Source organism: Acipenser ruthenus, unplaced genomic scaffold (genome assembly GCF_902713425.1).
Source record: "Acipenser ruthenus unplaced genomic scaffold, fAciRut3.2 maternal haplotype, whole genome shotgun sequence".
In the NCBI taxonomy this organism is placed as follows: Eukaryota; Metazoa; Chordata; class Actinopteri; order Acipenseriformes; family Acipenseridae; genus Acipenser; species Acipenser ruthenus.
In genome coordinates this window covers 35001-49850 of record NW_026708343.1, presented here as the reverse complement: position 1 = coordinate 49850, position 14850 = coordinate 35001, and the positions used below count along the sequence as shown (strand labels likewise).

At 48.2% G+C, this 14850-nt stretch overlaps 2 protein-coding genes across 4 annotated transcripts in view; one reads left to right on the top strand and one right to left on the bottom strand.

Annotated features, from left to right (window-relative positions):
* The first annotated feature begins 857 nt into the window (after positions 1 to 857).
* Positions 858 to 8295, top strand: LOC131731669 (uncharacterized). Of its 3 annotated transcripts, XM_059020918.1 has the most exons (6): positions 858 to 1097; positions 2060 to 2205; positions 3539 to 3676; positions 3846 to 3870; positions 4306 to 4347; positions 4853 to 8293. In XM_059020918.1, exons 1-6 carry the CDS (start codon positions 1064 to 1066, stop codon positions 5245 to 5247), a joined length of 780 nt encoding a protein of 259 aa, XP_058876901.1. In that variant the 5' UTR covers positions 858 to 1063; the 3' UTR covers positions 5248 to 8293. The 3 variants fall into 3 exon arrangements, with proteins under 3 accessions (XP_058876901.1, XP_058876900.1, XP_058876899.1); XM_059020917.1 differs by having other exon boundaries at positions 858 to 2205; positions 4856 to 8295; XM_059020916.1 differs by having other exon boundaries at positions 858 to 2205.
* Positions 8296 to 8824: 529 nt separating this feature from the next.
* The window catches only part of LOC117395627 (DNA-directed RNA polymerase III subunit RPC3), an 11141-nt gene continuing 5115 nt past the window's right edge, over positions 8825 to 14850 (bottom strand). Inside the window, exons 7-15 of the mRNA XM_059020914.1 lie at positions 14779 to 14850; positions 13959 to 14039; positions 13231 to 13282; positions 12868 to 12928; positions 12162 to 12312; positions 11067 to 11168; positions 10856 to 10905; positions 10263 to 10412; positions 8825 to 9984 (exon numbers count right to left, since the gene is read on the bottom strand). The exon at positions 14779 to 14850 is cut by the window's right edge and continues 21 nt beyond it. Coding sequence (XP_058876897.1) covers positions 9903 to 9984; positions 10263 to 10412; positions 10856 to 10905; positions 11067 to 11168; positions 12162 to 12312; positions 12868 to 12928; positions 13231 to 13282; positions 13959 to 14039; positions 14779 to 14850 — 801 coding nt within the window. The 3' untranslated portion in view covers positions 8825 to 9902. The remainder of the gene's footprint in view (positions 9985 to 10262; positions 10413 to 10855; positions 10906 to 11066; positions 11169 to 12161; positions 12313 to 12867; positions 12929 to 13230; positions 13283 to 13958; positions 14040 to 14778) is intronic.

Sequence of the window (14850 nt, the reverse complement as noted above, 5' to 3'; positions counted from 1 at the left end):
CATATCTGGCTGTGTTTAATACCGACGTTAATAATGAACATTATTAATAATATTAATACTACAAGCCTAATAATAATAATACATTAATAACTATAAAACAGTTCTACATTTTTTAAAAAAATGATACAAATTCGTAAACAACATTTTTTACCATCTTCTTTAGCCAATTAATACGATACATCATAAGTCGAAACCAGTTCATCGTTCTTGACAAACGTATTTGTCAATCCTGCCTGTGATCTCCACTTGTTTCCTGCAGGTGTCCATTCAGTCCGCTCCCTCTGATCCCTGATGAGAAATGCTCAGGAGCGGCTCTGAGCGGCTCAGCGGGAGCGGCACGGAGCAAGGCGTTAAAATGATTCCTTTACTGAGCCGCTCACTCACTTAACGCACCCACCGCCTTACCTTGCATGCCAGCCAATAGAATATCTTTGATCGTGACCCGAGTTTGTTTGTCTGGAGCACATCGGGTTCAAAATGCCTTCCTTTGCCCTGTCATGCTTTCAGGCTAACTGGGCTGGTGGCACTTCTAAGATAAAAATCAATAAATAAAAACGAGCCGCGGTCCAAGAAGTTAAATAGAGTATGAATTATTAAACACACACATTTCAAATTATTAAACAAGTAATCGATAAGTCTGTTTTATCTTTCTATAATACATTGCAGTGTTGTCAACTTTCTGAGCACACTGCGATGGGGAGGGAGGGGAGGGAGGGGAATTCCGCAGTGTGGAAAGTTGAACAGCAGAGCTGAATAGTTTCAGGTTTCCTTGTAGCTCGGCCAATCCTCTCTAAGTAAATTATCAGAGTGAGGACAAACGAGGGGGGGAGGGAGAGGTAGAGGAGGGAGGGGGGAGAGGGAGGGGGGGTTGTAAGGGAAATTCCGCACTGTGGAAAGTTGAACAGCAGAGCTGAATAGTTTGAGGTTTGCCTGTAGCTCTGCCAATCCTCTCTAACTATCAAAGTGAGGAGATGACAAACCGAGGAGAGAGGGAGGAGGAGGGAATTGTACAGACGGCTCCCTGCTTTCAGTGCTTGTGATACTGTAGTGCAGGAGCAGAGAGATGGGGAGTCATGTGCTGCTGCTGCTGCTGCCCAGTAAGTAGACATCATGCTTCTGATAATTCTTGTTCGTTATTCCTTGTGCAGGTCAGCGCACGCACAGCCCCTCTTCAGAGTAGATCAAAGAAAGAGATTGCATATTATTTGTTTATTTAGCAGACGCCTTTATCCAAGGCGACTTACAGGGACTAGGGTGTGTGAACTATGCATCAGCTGCAGAGTCACTTACAACTACGTCTCACCCGAAAGACGGAGCACAAGGAGGTGAAGTGACTTGCTCAGGGTCACACAATGAGTCAGTGGCTGAGGTGGGATTTGAACCGGGGACCACCTGGTTACAAGCCCTTTTCTTTAACCACTGGACCACACAGCCTCCTGATATTGTCTACCATACAAAGAGTCATACAAAGAGTTACTCAGTCAACACTGAACCAATGAAATAATAATAATAATAATAATAATAATAATAATAATAATAATAATAATAATAATAATAATAATAATAATAATTGAGTAATGCATACAGTATCTTCTTGTTATCTATATCACTGTGAAGGGTCTGCATTCCTTCCCCTGTTAAAACGACACAGACCTTGTTTATATTTCTGACATTTTAAATATTAATAAAAAGTGTGATTGCTTACCTGTGTTTTAAATCAGGGATCCGGGTAGCTGGATTCTTCCTGTAAAATGAAAACTGCATCAGGTTTGTGTGAAAGAAAAACGCAGCTGTTGGCTATGGAGCAGCGTATTCTCAGGGGAGAGATGGAGAGAGGGAGAGAGAGAAGAGAGAGGGGAGAGAGAGGGGGAGAGGAGAGGAGAGCTGGAATCAATCTGTTATCATCAATGCAAACTTTTCTTATGTACATATTCGATAAGCAACATTAACACAATCCCCCAGTCTGTGTGCGTGTGTGTGTGTGTGTGTGTGTGTGTGTGCGCGTGTATGTCTGTGTGCATTATGAGATTTCACAAAGGTGTGGTCTTCTTTCTCTCAGTAGGGGGCGTCCTGTCTGGGGCAGTGGAGATCCCAGTCGATTGCAGTGAGATTAAGACTTCGGGCGGCTCTTACCAGTACAGGTTACCAAGATCTCTCTCTGCTAAGACCACAGATCCTTCCTGTCACGCAGACTGGGCAAACCATGTGAGTCCACAGCCAAGCAGCTAGAGAAAGACCCTTTATAAAAGTACATGTGCACAGTTTTCCCATACTGTGCATTTACACTTTACAATGGTTTGCCATGTGTTTTATTACACCTTACCATACCTCGCTGTGCTTTACAATGCTTCCCTATGCTTTACCAGACCTCTCTGTGCTTTACAATGCTTCCCTATGCTTTACCAGACCTCTCTGTGCTTTACAATGCTTCCCTATGCTTTACCAGACCTCGCTGTGCTTTACAATGCTCCCCTATGCTTTAACATACCTCTCTGTGCTTTACAATGCTTCCCTATGTTTAACATGACCTCTCTGTGCTTTACAATGCTTCCCTGTGCTTTACCATACCTCTCTGTGCTTTACAGTGCTCCCCTATGCTTTACCACACCTCTCTGTGCTTTACAATGCTTCCCTATGCTTTACCAGACCTCGCTGTGCTTTACAATGCTCCCCTATGCTTTACCAGACCTCTCTGTGCTTTACAATGCTTCCCTATGCTTTACCACACCTCTCTGTGCTTTACAATGCTTCCCTGTGCTTTACCAGACCTCTCTGTGCTTTACAATGCTTCCCTATGCTTTACCACACCTCTCTGTGCTTTACAATGCTTCCCTATGCTTTACCAGACCTCGCTGTGCTTTACAATGCTCCCCTATGCTTTACCATACCTCTCTGTGCTTTACAATGCTTCCCTATGTTTAACATGACCTCTCTGTGCTTTACAATGCTTCCCTGTGCTTTACCAGACCTCTCTGTGCTTTACAATGCTTCCCTGTGCTTTACCAGACCTCTCTGTGCTTTACAATGCTCCCCTATGCTTTACCACACCGCTCTGTGCTTTACAATGCTTCCCTATGCTTTACCAGACCTCTCTGTGCTTTACAATGCTTCCCTATGCTTTACCAGACCTCTCTGTGCTTTACAATGCTTCCCTATGCTTTACCAGACCTCCCTGTGCTTTACAATGCTAAAACAATTAATTAACACCCCTTGTGCGACTAGACGCGAGTCTTTGAAACTTCTGCCAGAGCAAGGATTCCCAAACCCGGTCCTGGGGGGGACCCCTCTGTGTGTGTCTGCTGGTTATCATTCCAACTGAGATCTCAATTACTGAACTATACCCTTGCCAATTTGTTCTGCAAGATCTCTCCCTTCTCCCTTCTCCCCAGCTGAGAGAACCAGTGCATTATGGAATTGCAGTGAAACATTGCTGCACACAGGAAGGACGCGCTTGTAACTGTGCTTTTCAATACTTGGTTTGTGGTTGTCTGCGTTGACTGCAGTCTCACGGGACTTTCGCCTCTGCGTTGTGTTGCAGACGACAGCGATAGCGAACTGGAAACATAATCACAGCAGTGAGTGGATCTTGCCAGCTGTTGCTGTGTCAGCTGACTCCATGACCTCTGAACTGTGTCTGTCTGAACTGACGTATGCTCTGGACTGCACCAGCAGCAGTGTGAGTAGAGAGAGTGCGTGTGCATGTGCGTGTGCGTGCACATGTATGATTATATGTATTTCAAATGACACAAAAGCAACTTTCTGAGTGAACCCAGCGGAGTGTGTCATAAACTGCAAATATATCAAACCAAGTTTATTAATCTTTCTTTTTATTTTTTTTATCCCAGGTTTCAGAGAAAGTTGTGTTCCGAAGTAAGTGACAAGCTTCATTATCTGCTTCTTTTTTTTTTTTTAAGAAAAAGGGGGCTCCCTCCAGTCCAGGGCAGGTTTGAGGCACGGAGACTGAACTGCTCCCTCCCTCCCTCACCCCCCCTAAGAGAAAGGGTGCTCCCTCCAGTCCAGGGCAGGCTTGAGGCACGGAGACTGAACTGCTCCCTCCCTCCCTCACCCCCCTAAGAGAAAGGGTGCTCCCTCCAGTCCAGGGCAGGCTTGAGGCACGGAGACTGAACTGCTCCCTCCCTCCCTCACCCCCCTAAGAGAAAGGGTGCTCCCTCCAGTCCAGGGCAGGCTTGAGGCACAGAGACTGAACTGCTCCCTCCCTCTATCTATCTTAACTCCTAGCTGTGCTTTTTAAAAGTGAAATCTAAAAGTGGATTTGTGTCTGAAATATCTCTCGTCTTGTTTTAGGTTCAAACTCAAAGGCCACAGCCCAGGCCTTATGGAATACAGGTGAGCTAGTTTCTGGGTCTCTGTATGTTGGGTTACCTGTGCAGAAAGGTGCAGCTGTGTAAATCCTGATCGAACCACAGCATCGTGGCAGCTAGCTGTCGTTCGGCTTTTCTACAGCTCTGGGCAAAAATTTTGCATCCCCCCCCTATAGAATGAACTCCTTTTCCTTTATAAAGTCGAATGAAACCTGCTGAATAACGTTACACAGTTTCCATATACTTAACGGAAAAGCTGACCTTGAAATAAATCTTTAAATCTAACATGAAATACTACTGTACTACTATTATGGCTTCTGGAAGATTAGTTTCTTAGATTTACATGACAAGGAAAATATCTAAATTATATTCACATAGTTTTTTTTTTTTTCAATTCTAGGTGATGCGAAACTTTTGGCCAGAGCTTTAGGCGCAAAGTTTTCTTCGTTGAAGGCTTTGGCATTTTTTTTTTAGTTTCTTCTCCAAGCGTACGGACTTAACGGCTGCTCTCTCCGGTTTGTGTTTCACAGCAGCGGTGTGGATTTTGTCTGGAGTCGTCTTCATCCTCGTCCCCATCCTCCACTTCTCTGCTGTGATGTTTGTCGTGTGGAATGAGCTGTCAAAACTGGAGCAGGCCACTCCACGAGTCGTAATAATCGCTGTATTTGTTCGGCTTCTTTCACTCAAAGCCAGTTTAATGAACTCACAAACAGCGACTTCGACTGAAGCCACGCGCTGCCGCTGTTGTGAGAACACAACATGGAAATCGAACCAGAGCCTGGCCTGGGTTAGTCAATGGTTTTGTCTCGTGTCTGCTTCAGTGTACAGGGTCAGGCCTGGATTGGTTCTTAGAAAGGTCCGTGAAACATGCATGCTTTATTTTATTTGTAGCAGTGGAGTAGTGGTCAGGGCTCTGGACTCTTGACCGGAGGGTTGTGGGTTCAATCCCCAGTGGGGGACACTGCTGCTGTACCCTTGAGCAAGGTACTTTACCTAGATTGCTCCAGTAAAAACCCAACTGTATAAATGGGGAATTGTATGTAAAAATAATGTGATATCTGTATAATGTGAAATAATGTATAATGTGATATCTTGTAACAATTGTAAGTCGCCCTGGATAAGGGCGTCTGCTAAGAAATAAATAATAATAAGCATTTTTTTTCTATATTAATATAGGCTGGTTTGAGTGGGGTAGTCCAACTGGCAAGCGAAGTCACGTGAAGGGCAGGCTTGTGTCATGAAAACTGAACTGCTCCCTCCCGCTATCTTAACTCCTGGCAGTGATTTTAAAAGTGAAATCTGAAAGTGGATTTGTGTCTGAAATATCTCTTATCTCTCTTGGCTGGTTTCACGGACCTGTTAAGGTAGTCCAAGGCTAGTGTTAATGGGGGGGGGGGTTGTGAAACCAGCCGTATACAGCCCTAGGTGACAGGAGAGCTGCGTGACAAAGCTAACGGATGACCGCAGAACTGCCCCCAGACTCTTAACTCGCAGGTTTGTTGTTCCTAATCCATTCCAATCCACTGATGCTGCCCTGAATGGGACAGGTTAACCAGCGGTAGCCCGATTTTTACCCAAATGCTTTCCGTAATGATCCAAAAGTCGGCATCTGAGCCCATTTTGAACTGAAAGGAGAGGCGAGGGCCGGACGCGAACCACACAGAGACAAACGTCTCGCTGAAGATGCGAGTGCAACAGGGCCCGGTCCGTCGGCTTACCCGTGCAGGCGTACCAAGTCTTTTTTTTTCCCTCCAGATATCGATATGCCCGGTTTTGTTTTTTTTCTGTGTGAAGCGTTTCCCGAGTTGTAAATGCCAGCGCAGGCAGGATGTGATGTCACGTGGCTGCCTTTTCATCGTCACTGTGGAAGTAACCATGGAAACCACCGCCGCGGGGCCAGCGCGTCCCCGACAAGTTCTCATGCATACCGAGAGTGAAGAATAATAATAATAATAATAATAATAATAATAATAATAATAATAATAATAAATCTATAGAAAATGTGTTGTTTTGTAAAACAAGGCTTGATGAATAGTTTGACCTATATGGGCAAAATTAATATGCATACTAATTAAATATATATATATATATATATATATATATATATATATATATATATATAGCGATATATACAGAGAGTATGAAGAAGAAAATTGATAAACTGAAAACTGATGAGATACATGAGATACATACGTTACCTGTTCTATGTGTCGCTAGGAGTCCAGTGTACAAATAAAATGGGAATTCATATAGTAATTCTTGTTTTAAGAAGATCTCTATTTTAGTGGCGTCCCGGTTCCTTCAGATTTCGGACTGTGCCGCTGGGCGTTCTGCATACAGCATGCAGAACAGTCCGATACGAGTCGCTGGTTACAGGATTTTAACTGGGATGTTTCTCACAGAGAGGGAAGGTGGTCTTCTCTCTCAGTGGGGTCCCGACGCCAAGACCAGTGCGTTTTGCGTGAGACCAAAAAAACAAACACGATTATAGTGTCAGGTGGTTTATGGTCCCACTGATCTGTCTGTGTCGCCTGATTTTTAGAAGGCCTTCTGTGTGGTTCTCCACGTTACTGATGCTGTAGCGAGTTACTGTACATGAGATAGTGTTTCAGAAGACAGACCCTGTTGACTCCGAGCACGCATTCAGGCTCAAGGGAGCGTCACTGGAATGGAATGGAATGGCGCTATAGAAACTCCCCTTTGTTTTACATTGAAAATAATATTTTTATAGCTACTTTTTGTTTAGTGGCCATTTTTCCAATCAAAATGTGGTGCTATAGTAATGAGAGAGAGAGATCTATATCTACAAAGGTTTTGCATCGCCCTATAGAATGAACTCACTTTTGCTTCAGAAAGTTGAATGAAACCTGCTGAATAATGTCACGTTAACATATTGAATTGCACACCACTGCTTTGTATAGTTTTCCATTTATTTAACGAAAAACTGACCACAAATTGAAAAAATGTGACATTTTGAAATCTAACATTATTACATTTTTTAGCAGACACCCTTATCCAGGGCGACTTACAATTGTTACAAGATATCACATTATTTTTACATACAATTACCCATTTATACAGTTGGGTTTTTACTGGAGCAATCTAGGTAAAGTACTTTGCTCAAGGGTACAACAGCAGTGCCCCCCCTGGGATTGAACCCACGACCCTCCGGGCAAGAGTCCAGAGCCCCTAACCACTACTCCGCACTGCTGCCCCTAACATGAAACCCTGGACTGCTATTATGGCTTCCAGGAGACTTTGTGTAGTTTCTTTTGATTACATGATGTTAAATAAAAGATCTGAAATTATGTTCATGTAGTTATTTATTTTACCGTAAAAACCTTTAAGTATTTTCTAGGTATTTTTAGGGGGTCCTAAAAAGGGGGGAGCGACTTATACACTGGTGTGTCTTATACACTTTTTTATGGTAGGGCTCAATCCTAAAATTCTCAGTGATACAAAACTTTGTAGACAAAAGGTTTAAATCAGGGGCGTCAATCAATCAATCAATCAATCAATCGATCGGAGTAAAATGTATATAATGTATCTATATATATATATATAGAGAGAGTTTGTGCTACAGCATATCCCTCAATATTTTAACATTTGATAATTCAGGATTAGACCAGGACAGTAAGCTGTAAACGTCCTATATTTTATAAAAGGTCTCTTCACTCATGCTCAGTTTTGATTGTCTCTTGTGGTTTTGATGTGCGATATTCAGATATGAATTGCGATACTGAAAGTCTAACACATCATAACATTAACGAGTCATTTTCCTGTCCGCTGTTTCAATTAAACCACTGTGTGTCTAACGTGGTTCTGTAAATCCAAATAAAACTACATACAACACAGCATCTGCTTTGGCTTATTTATTTGCTCTGTTTTAGTCCTCAGTAAAACATGAGAGTAAGATTTTTTTATTTTTTATTTAGAGGGCTCTCCCCTCCCCTTAAATTATAATGTCCCATTACACTCCCTCCCCTCACCTCAGTAACCCCTCGCACAGCTGCTCAGGAGAAGGTTCGGGGAGAGACCTCCGATCCCACGAGCGAGCCAGCTTCCTTTTCCACACCCAGCAACTCCAGAGCGGAGGTCAGCGTGTGACCGCCCCCTGGAGGATAAGCCCTGCGGGTGTCTGCTCTGAGCTCGCTGGGGCGCGGGGCTGGCAGGGTCCGCTGTAGCTCGACGAGGAGAAACAGTCCCTGGTGGTTTTGCCTCCCTAAACCTCCGGGGGCGCCAGAGCCAACGTGACAAAAATTTAATTCAATGACAAACATTTAGACTGCAAGTCTTTCTCATCGTCTTCAATGGAAGTTAAAAAGATCTTGTCATTGAATTTTAAGTTTATTTTAGTAATTCTCAGTCCCGGAGTTTGACAGTCATTGAATTTATTAAGTTTATTTTAATTTCTCTGCTGTAGATCTCTCTCCCAGTCAGTGAGGGGACAGGGCGGAGCTAATGTAGGACTCTCTCCCAGTCAGTGAGGGGACAGGGCGGAGCTGATGTAGGACTCTCTCCCAGTCAGTGAGGGGACAGGGTGGAGCTGATGTAGGACTCTCTCCAAGTCAGTGAGGGGACAGGGCGGAGCTAATGTAGGACTCTCTCCCAGTCAGTGAGGGGACAGGGCGGAGCTGATGTAGGACTCTCTCCCAGTCAGTGAGGGGACAGGGTGGAGCTGATGTAGGACTCTCTCCCAGTCAGTGAGGGGAGAGGGCGGAGCTGATGTAGGACTCTCTCCCAGTCAGTGAGGGGAGAGGGCGGAGCTGATGTAGGACTCTCTCCCAGTCAGTGAGGGGACAGGGCGGAGCTGATGTAGGACTCTCTCCCAGTCAGTGAGGGGACAGGGTGGAGCTGATGTAGGACTCTCTCCCAGTCAGTGAGGGGAGAGGGCGGAGCTGATGTAGGACTCTCTCCCAGTCAGTGAGGGGACAGGGCGGAGCTGATGTAGGACTCTCTCCCAGTCAGTGAGGGGACAGGGCGGAGCTGATGTAGGACTCTCTCCCAGTCAGTGAGGGGACAGGGTGGAGCTGATGTAGGACTCTCTCCCAGTCAGTGAGGGGACAGGGTGGAGCTGATGTAGGACTCTCTCCCAGTCAGTGAGGGGACAGGGCGGAGCTGATGTAGGACTCTCTCCCAGTCAGTGAGGGGACAGGGTGGAGCTGATGTAGGACTCTCTCCCAGTCAGTGAGGGGACAGGGTGGAGCTGATGTAGGACTCTCTCCCAGTCAGTGAGGGGACAGGGCGGAGCTGATGTAGGACTCTCTCCCAGTCAGTGAGGGGACAGGGTGGAGCTGATGTAGGACTCTCTCCCAGTCAGTGAGGGGACAGGGTGGAGCTGATGTAGGACTCTCTCCCAGTCAGTGAGGGGACAGGGCGGAGCTGATGTAGGACTCTCTCCCAGTCAGTGAGGGGACAGGGCGGAGCTGATGTAGGACTCTCTCCCAGTCAGTGAGGGGACAGGGTGGAGCTGATGTAGGACTCTCTCCCAGTCAGTGAGGGGACAGGGTGGAGCTGATGTAGGACTCTCTCCCAGTCAGTGAGGGGACAGGGTGGAGCTGATGTAGGACTCTCTCCCAGTCAGTGAGGGGACAGGGTGGAGCTGATGTAGGACTCCAGCAGGAAGATGGTCTCGTCCACCTGGTTCTCGCTGGAGTCGAGTCTGCAGGGAGACGGAAAAGAAAATCCATCACGGGTTCAAGCTGCAGCAGCATCTTAAAAGCCACCTTTACGAACCGTCCCGTTAGGATCTGAAAAGCGCTTACAAGTAAAACTGTGTCGACCGACAGACAAGGCAGGAATAGAGACGGACGGGGACACAGACAGGTATGCAGACAGACAGGCACACTAGTTAACGTCATGTTTCAGTCTGAAGTTGTTGTCTCTCTGGGGCACTGATCACCTCTGCAGACAGACAGAGGTACAGACAGATGGACTCACTTGTTGACGTCCTGCTTCAGTTTCTGAAGCTGCTGTCTCTCGGGCGCAGTGATCATCTCCTCGATCTCCGCTAGCTGAGTCTCCTCCGCTCCAGTCACCTGCATGGAGGCAATGATGGCTTCGATCCTCTGGGACTTATCCAGGAGACGCCTGCAGAGAGTCAAACACAGTGAGTATCGTGAATCACTCCTCCCCTCTCACACACACAGAGACACCAGGGAGTCAGACACAGGGAGTATCGTGAATCACTCCTCCCCTCTCACACACACACACACAGAGACACCAGGGAGTCAGACACAGGGAGTATCGTGAATCTCTCCTCCCCTCTCACACACACAGAGAGACACCAGGGAGTCAGACACAGGGAGTATCGTGAATCGCTCCTCCCCTCTCACACACAGAGACACCAGGGAGTCAAACACAGTGAGTATCGTGAATCGCTCCTCCCCTCTCACACACACACAGAGACACCAGGGAGTCAGACACAGGGAGTATCGTGAATCTCTCCTCCCCTCTCACACAGAGACACCAGGGAGTCAGACACAGGGAGTATCATGAATCGCTCCTCCCCTCGCACACAGAGACAGGCTTACTTGTTCTCTTTCGTCTCGTAATGACGTCTCTTGATCAGATTGGCCACCGTCTGAAACACAGAGAGAGAGAAGACCATGAAGAACACAGTGGGTAGGGTAGGGTTGGGTTGGGTTGGGTTGGGTTGGGTTGGGTAGGGGAGGGCAGGTACCTTGTAGAGGCACTGCAGGGGCGGGGAGGGGAGGGGAGGGGAGGGGAGGGGAGGGCAGGTACCTTGTAGCAGCGCTGCAGCAGCAGTCTGGCGGTGGGGAGGGGGTTCACCGTGTACAGGTAGAAGGTTCTGGAGGGGGCGTGGTCCGGGGTCTTGGGGATTTCCTGAAGGGAGACGAGAGAAAACAGAACCAACAAAACACTTTCAAAAGAGTCTTCTGTGGCTGTGAATATAATGAAGACTGGAAGTCATCTACAGACAGGAGTCTGTTTCACACAGCATGTCTATCGCTGCGATGCTGCTCAGGACAGACACACACAGGGGGGTACTGTACCTGTAATGAGACCAGGTTCTCAGACAGCATGTCTATTGCTGCGATGCTGCTCGGGACAGACACACACAGAGTGGAGGTACTGTACCTGTAATGAGACCAGGTTCTCAGACAGCATGTCTATCGCTGCGATGCTGCTCAGGACAGACACACACAGGGGGGTACTGTACCTGTAAAGAGACCAGGTTCTCAGACAGCATGTCTATCGCTGCGATGCTGCTCAGGACAGACACACACAGGGGGGTACTGTACCTGTAATGAGACCAGGTTCTCAGACAGCATGTCTATCGCTGCGATGCTGCTCAGGACAGACACACACAGGGGGGTACTGTACCTGTAAGGAGACCAGGTTCTCAGACAGCATGTCTATCGCTGCGATGCTGCTCAGGACAGACACACACAGGGGGGTACTGTACCTGTAAGGAGACCAGGTTCTCAGACAGCATGTCTATCGCTGCGATGCTGCTCAGGACAGACACACGCAGAGGGGTACTGTACCTGTAAGGAGACCAGGTTCTCAGACAGCATGTCTATCGCTGCGATGCTGCTCAGGACAGACACACACAGGGGGGTACTGTACCTGTAATGACACCAGGTTCTCAGACAGCATGTCTATCGCTGCGATGCTGCTCGGGACAGACACACACAGGGGGGTACTGTACCTGTAAGGAGACCAGGTTCTCAGACAGCATGTCTATCGCTGCGATGCTGCTCAGGACAGACACACGCAGAGGGGTACTGTACCTGTAAGGAGACCAGGTTCTCAGACAGCATGTTTATCGCTGCGATGCTGCTCGGGACAGACACACGCAGAGGGGTACTGTACCTGTAAGGAGACCAGGTTCTCAGACAGCATGGTGTACAGCATGTCTTTCGCCTCCTTTGCCGGGATCATGGCGAAATCCTCGACCTGCTTCTGCTCCAAGTGCCTCTTCCTCAGGAGCAGCCGGAAGATACGAGCAGAGCGGGAGCCGAACCTGAGAGGAGAGGGGGATAAACGGAGGGGAGGGGAGGGGAGAGGAGAGGGGGAGGGAGGGAAAAGGGGAGAGGGAGGAGAGTGGAGAGGCATAGAGAGGGAGGAGAGGGGGATAAAGAGGGAGAGGGAGAGAGGAGAGAGCAAAGGAGAGGAGGGGATTAAAGGGAGGAGAGAGAAGAAGGGGATGAAGAGAGGAGAGGAGGAGAGAGTACAGGGTTAAGAGGGAAGGGATGAAGAGAGAGATGGGGATCGGACAGGAGAGTGGAGGGGAGGGGAAGGACGAATAGAGAGAGGTAAGGGGGGGTGGAGAGGGCAGAGAAAGGTGAGAGGGGAATAAAGAGAGTGAGGGAGAAAGAAAAGAGAGAAGGATGAGAGAGAGAGAGAGAGAGAGAGGTGGCAGTGCCATTACTAGCTCCAGTCTTAAAAAGCTCCTGCACATATCACATATTTTTTTAAAATATATCTCGGCTGATCCCATTGAAAAGGCAACGCCAAGGACCGCTCGCCCAGTCCCTGTTAGAACGCAGTGCGTTGTGTAGTGGGATCCTGCTCTCACCTCTCCTGCACCACGGACTCCAGTGCTGCCTTGGCCAGGCAGGCGAGGGCCTTGTGTAGATCTGAGAGGCTGGCTAAGGAACCGAGCAGCACCACACTGACTGAGCCGCCCCAAAACTACTGCAGCAACCCCGAGTTCTGCACCGGGTCCGATCGGTCTTTCAACACCCACATGCACCCCTTGGATGCACCCATTGCACAGCAGTGTGATCCATTCCTGGTTTCACTAGGAGTTTAATAATCAGACACACCTGAGCTTGTTAACTAGACACACTGGGGCTGATCAAGCTGGTAGTAAAACCTGGAATGGGCGACGCTGCTGTGCAATAGGAGTCTTTTCGTGACGCTCAATACTGAAGGATACTGATGACGAACATGCCTCCCCCGCTGTCCCCCGACTTTCCGACAAACTCCATCTGGGAAAGACAAAGCACAGAACAGCACAGTCAGCGGGGGGGCGGGGACCCAAAAACAGACCAACGGGACGTCCCATCCAGCACACTGGAGAGCGAGTGTGTGTGTGCGTGTCAGCGCTGTCCCGTTTCAATTCCGTTTCTGATTTCCAAACGTATTCAAAAAGCGTTGGCTACTGAAAACAGTGAGTCAGCGATGATCTCGTCTGGAGTGTAGTGCAACGCACTGCCACCACAGCCTACTGCAGCCGCTTAAGAGCGAACGAGACTGAGGTTTTGAAACAGACTTCTCAAAAAAAGATTTGTGTAAGGCCACAGGTACCCTTTATTTGTGATTTATTTTAGTTTTGTCAGTTTCCTTTCTTGTGGGGCTTTTATTTGACCCAGCAAGCACTAGAAGTTCAGTGTGCAGCAGTGTGGAGTAGTGGTTAGGGGCTCTGGACTCTTGACCGGAGGGTTGTGGGTTCAATCCCAGGTGGGGGGGACACTGCTGCTGTACCCTTGAGCAAGGTACTTTACCTAGATTGCTCCAGTAAAAACCCAACTGTATAAATAGGGAATTGTATGTAAAAAATAATGTGATATCTTGTAACAATTGTAAGTCGCCCTGGATAAGGGCGTCTGCTAAGAAAGAAATAAATATTGAGCAGCGTGCTATCAGCGCGCTAGCGGGTCTCACCGGGTCATCAGCCAGCAGGGACAGGTACTGGTCCAAAACCGGTTTGGAGATGCTGTAGCCGGCCGGCAACGCGCGGAAAATCTGAAAACACAAAACGCACAGGATTCCACAGAACCCCAATCAGATACACAGGATCACACGCAATCAGGGTCACTGCACAGAATCACACACGACCGGACACAGCGGGCTCATTCGTAGTGTAACTGCATTATTGTGTTGATGCGGACTGTGCGTGTCTGAAGCGTGTAGTGTGTGCGTGACTAGCCTGTGCATGTAATGTGTGTGTGTGTCTCTCTCATCTCGTTGGATGACAGTGGCTGCGTGTGTGTGTGTGTGTCTCTCTCACCTCGTTGGATGACAGCGGCTGCGTGTGCGCGCGCGCGTCTCTCTCATCTCGTTGGATGACAGCGGCTGCGTGCGTGTGTGTGCGCGCACGTCTCTCTCACCTCGTTGGATGACAGCGGCTGCGTGTGTGTGTGTGTGTTTGTGTGTGTCTCTCACCTCGTTGGATGACAGTGGCTGCGTGTGTGTGTGTGCGTCTCTCTCACCTCGTTGGATGACAGCGGCTGCGTGTGTGTGCGTCTCTCTCACCTCGTTGGATGACAGTGGCTGCGTGTGTGTGTGTCTCTCTCACCTCGTTGGATGACAGTGGCTGCGTGTGTGTGTGTCTCTCTCACCTCGTTGGATGACAGTGGCTGCGTGTGTGTGTGTGTGTGCGTCTCTCTCACCTCGTTGGATGACAGTGGCTGCGTGTGTGTGTCTCTCTCACCTCGTTGGATGACAGTGGCTGCGTGTGTGTGTGTGTGTGCGTCTCTCTCACCTCGTTGGATGACAGCGGCTGCGTGTGTGCTGCTCCGGGTGTGGTGGTCACCTCGCTCATCCTCAGCATGGT

What these genes read in the sequence shown, in the direction of transcription:
- LOC131731669 (XM_059020916.1), top strand. Translation starts at nt 2,008, where the DNA reads ATGTCTGTGTGCATTATGAGATTTCACAAAGGTGTGGTCTTCTTTCTC. An exon ending in ACGCAGACTGGGCAAACCAT is followed by an intron (nt 2,206 to 3,538) that starts GTGAGTCCACAG and finishes GTTGTGTTGCAG; the next exon opens with ACGACAGCGATAGCGAACTG. An exon ending in TGGACTGCACCAGCAGCAGT is followed by an intron (nt 3,677 to 3,845) that starts GTGAGTAGAGAG and finishes TTTTTATCCCAG; the next exon opens with GTTTCAGAGAAAGTTGTGTT.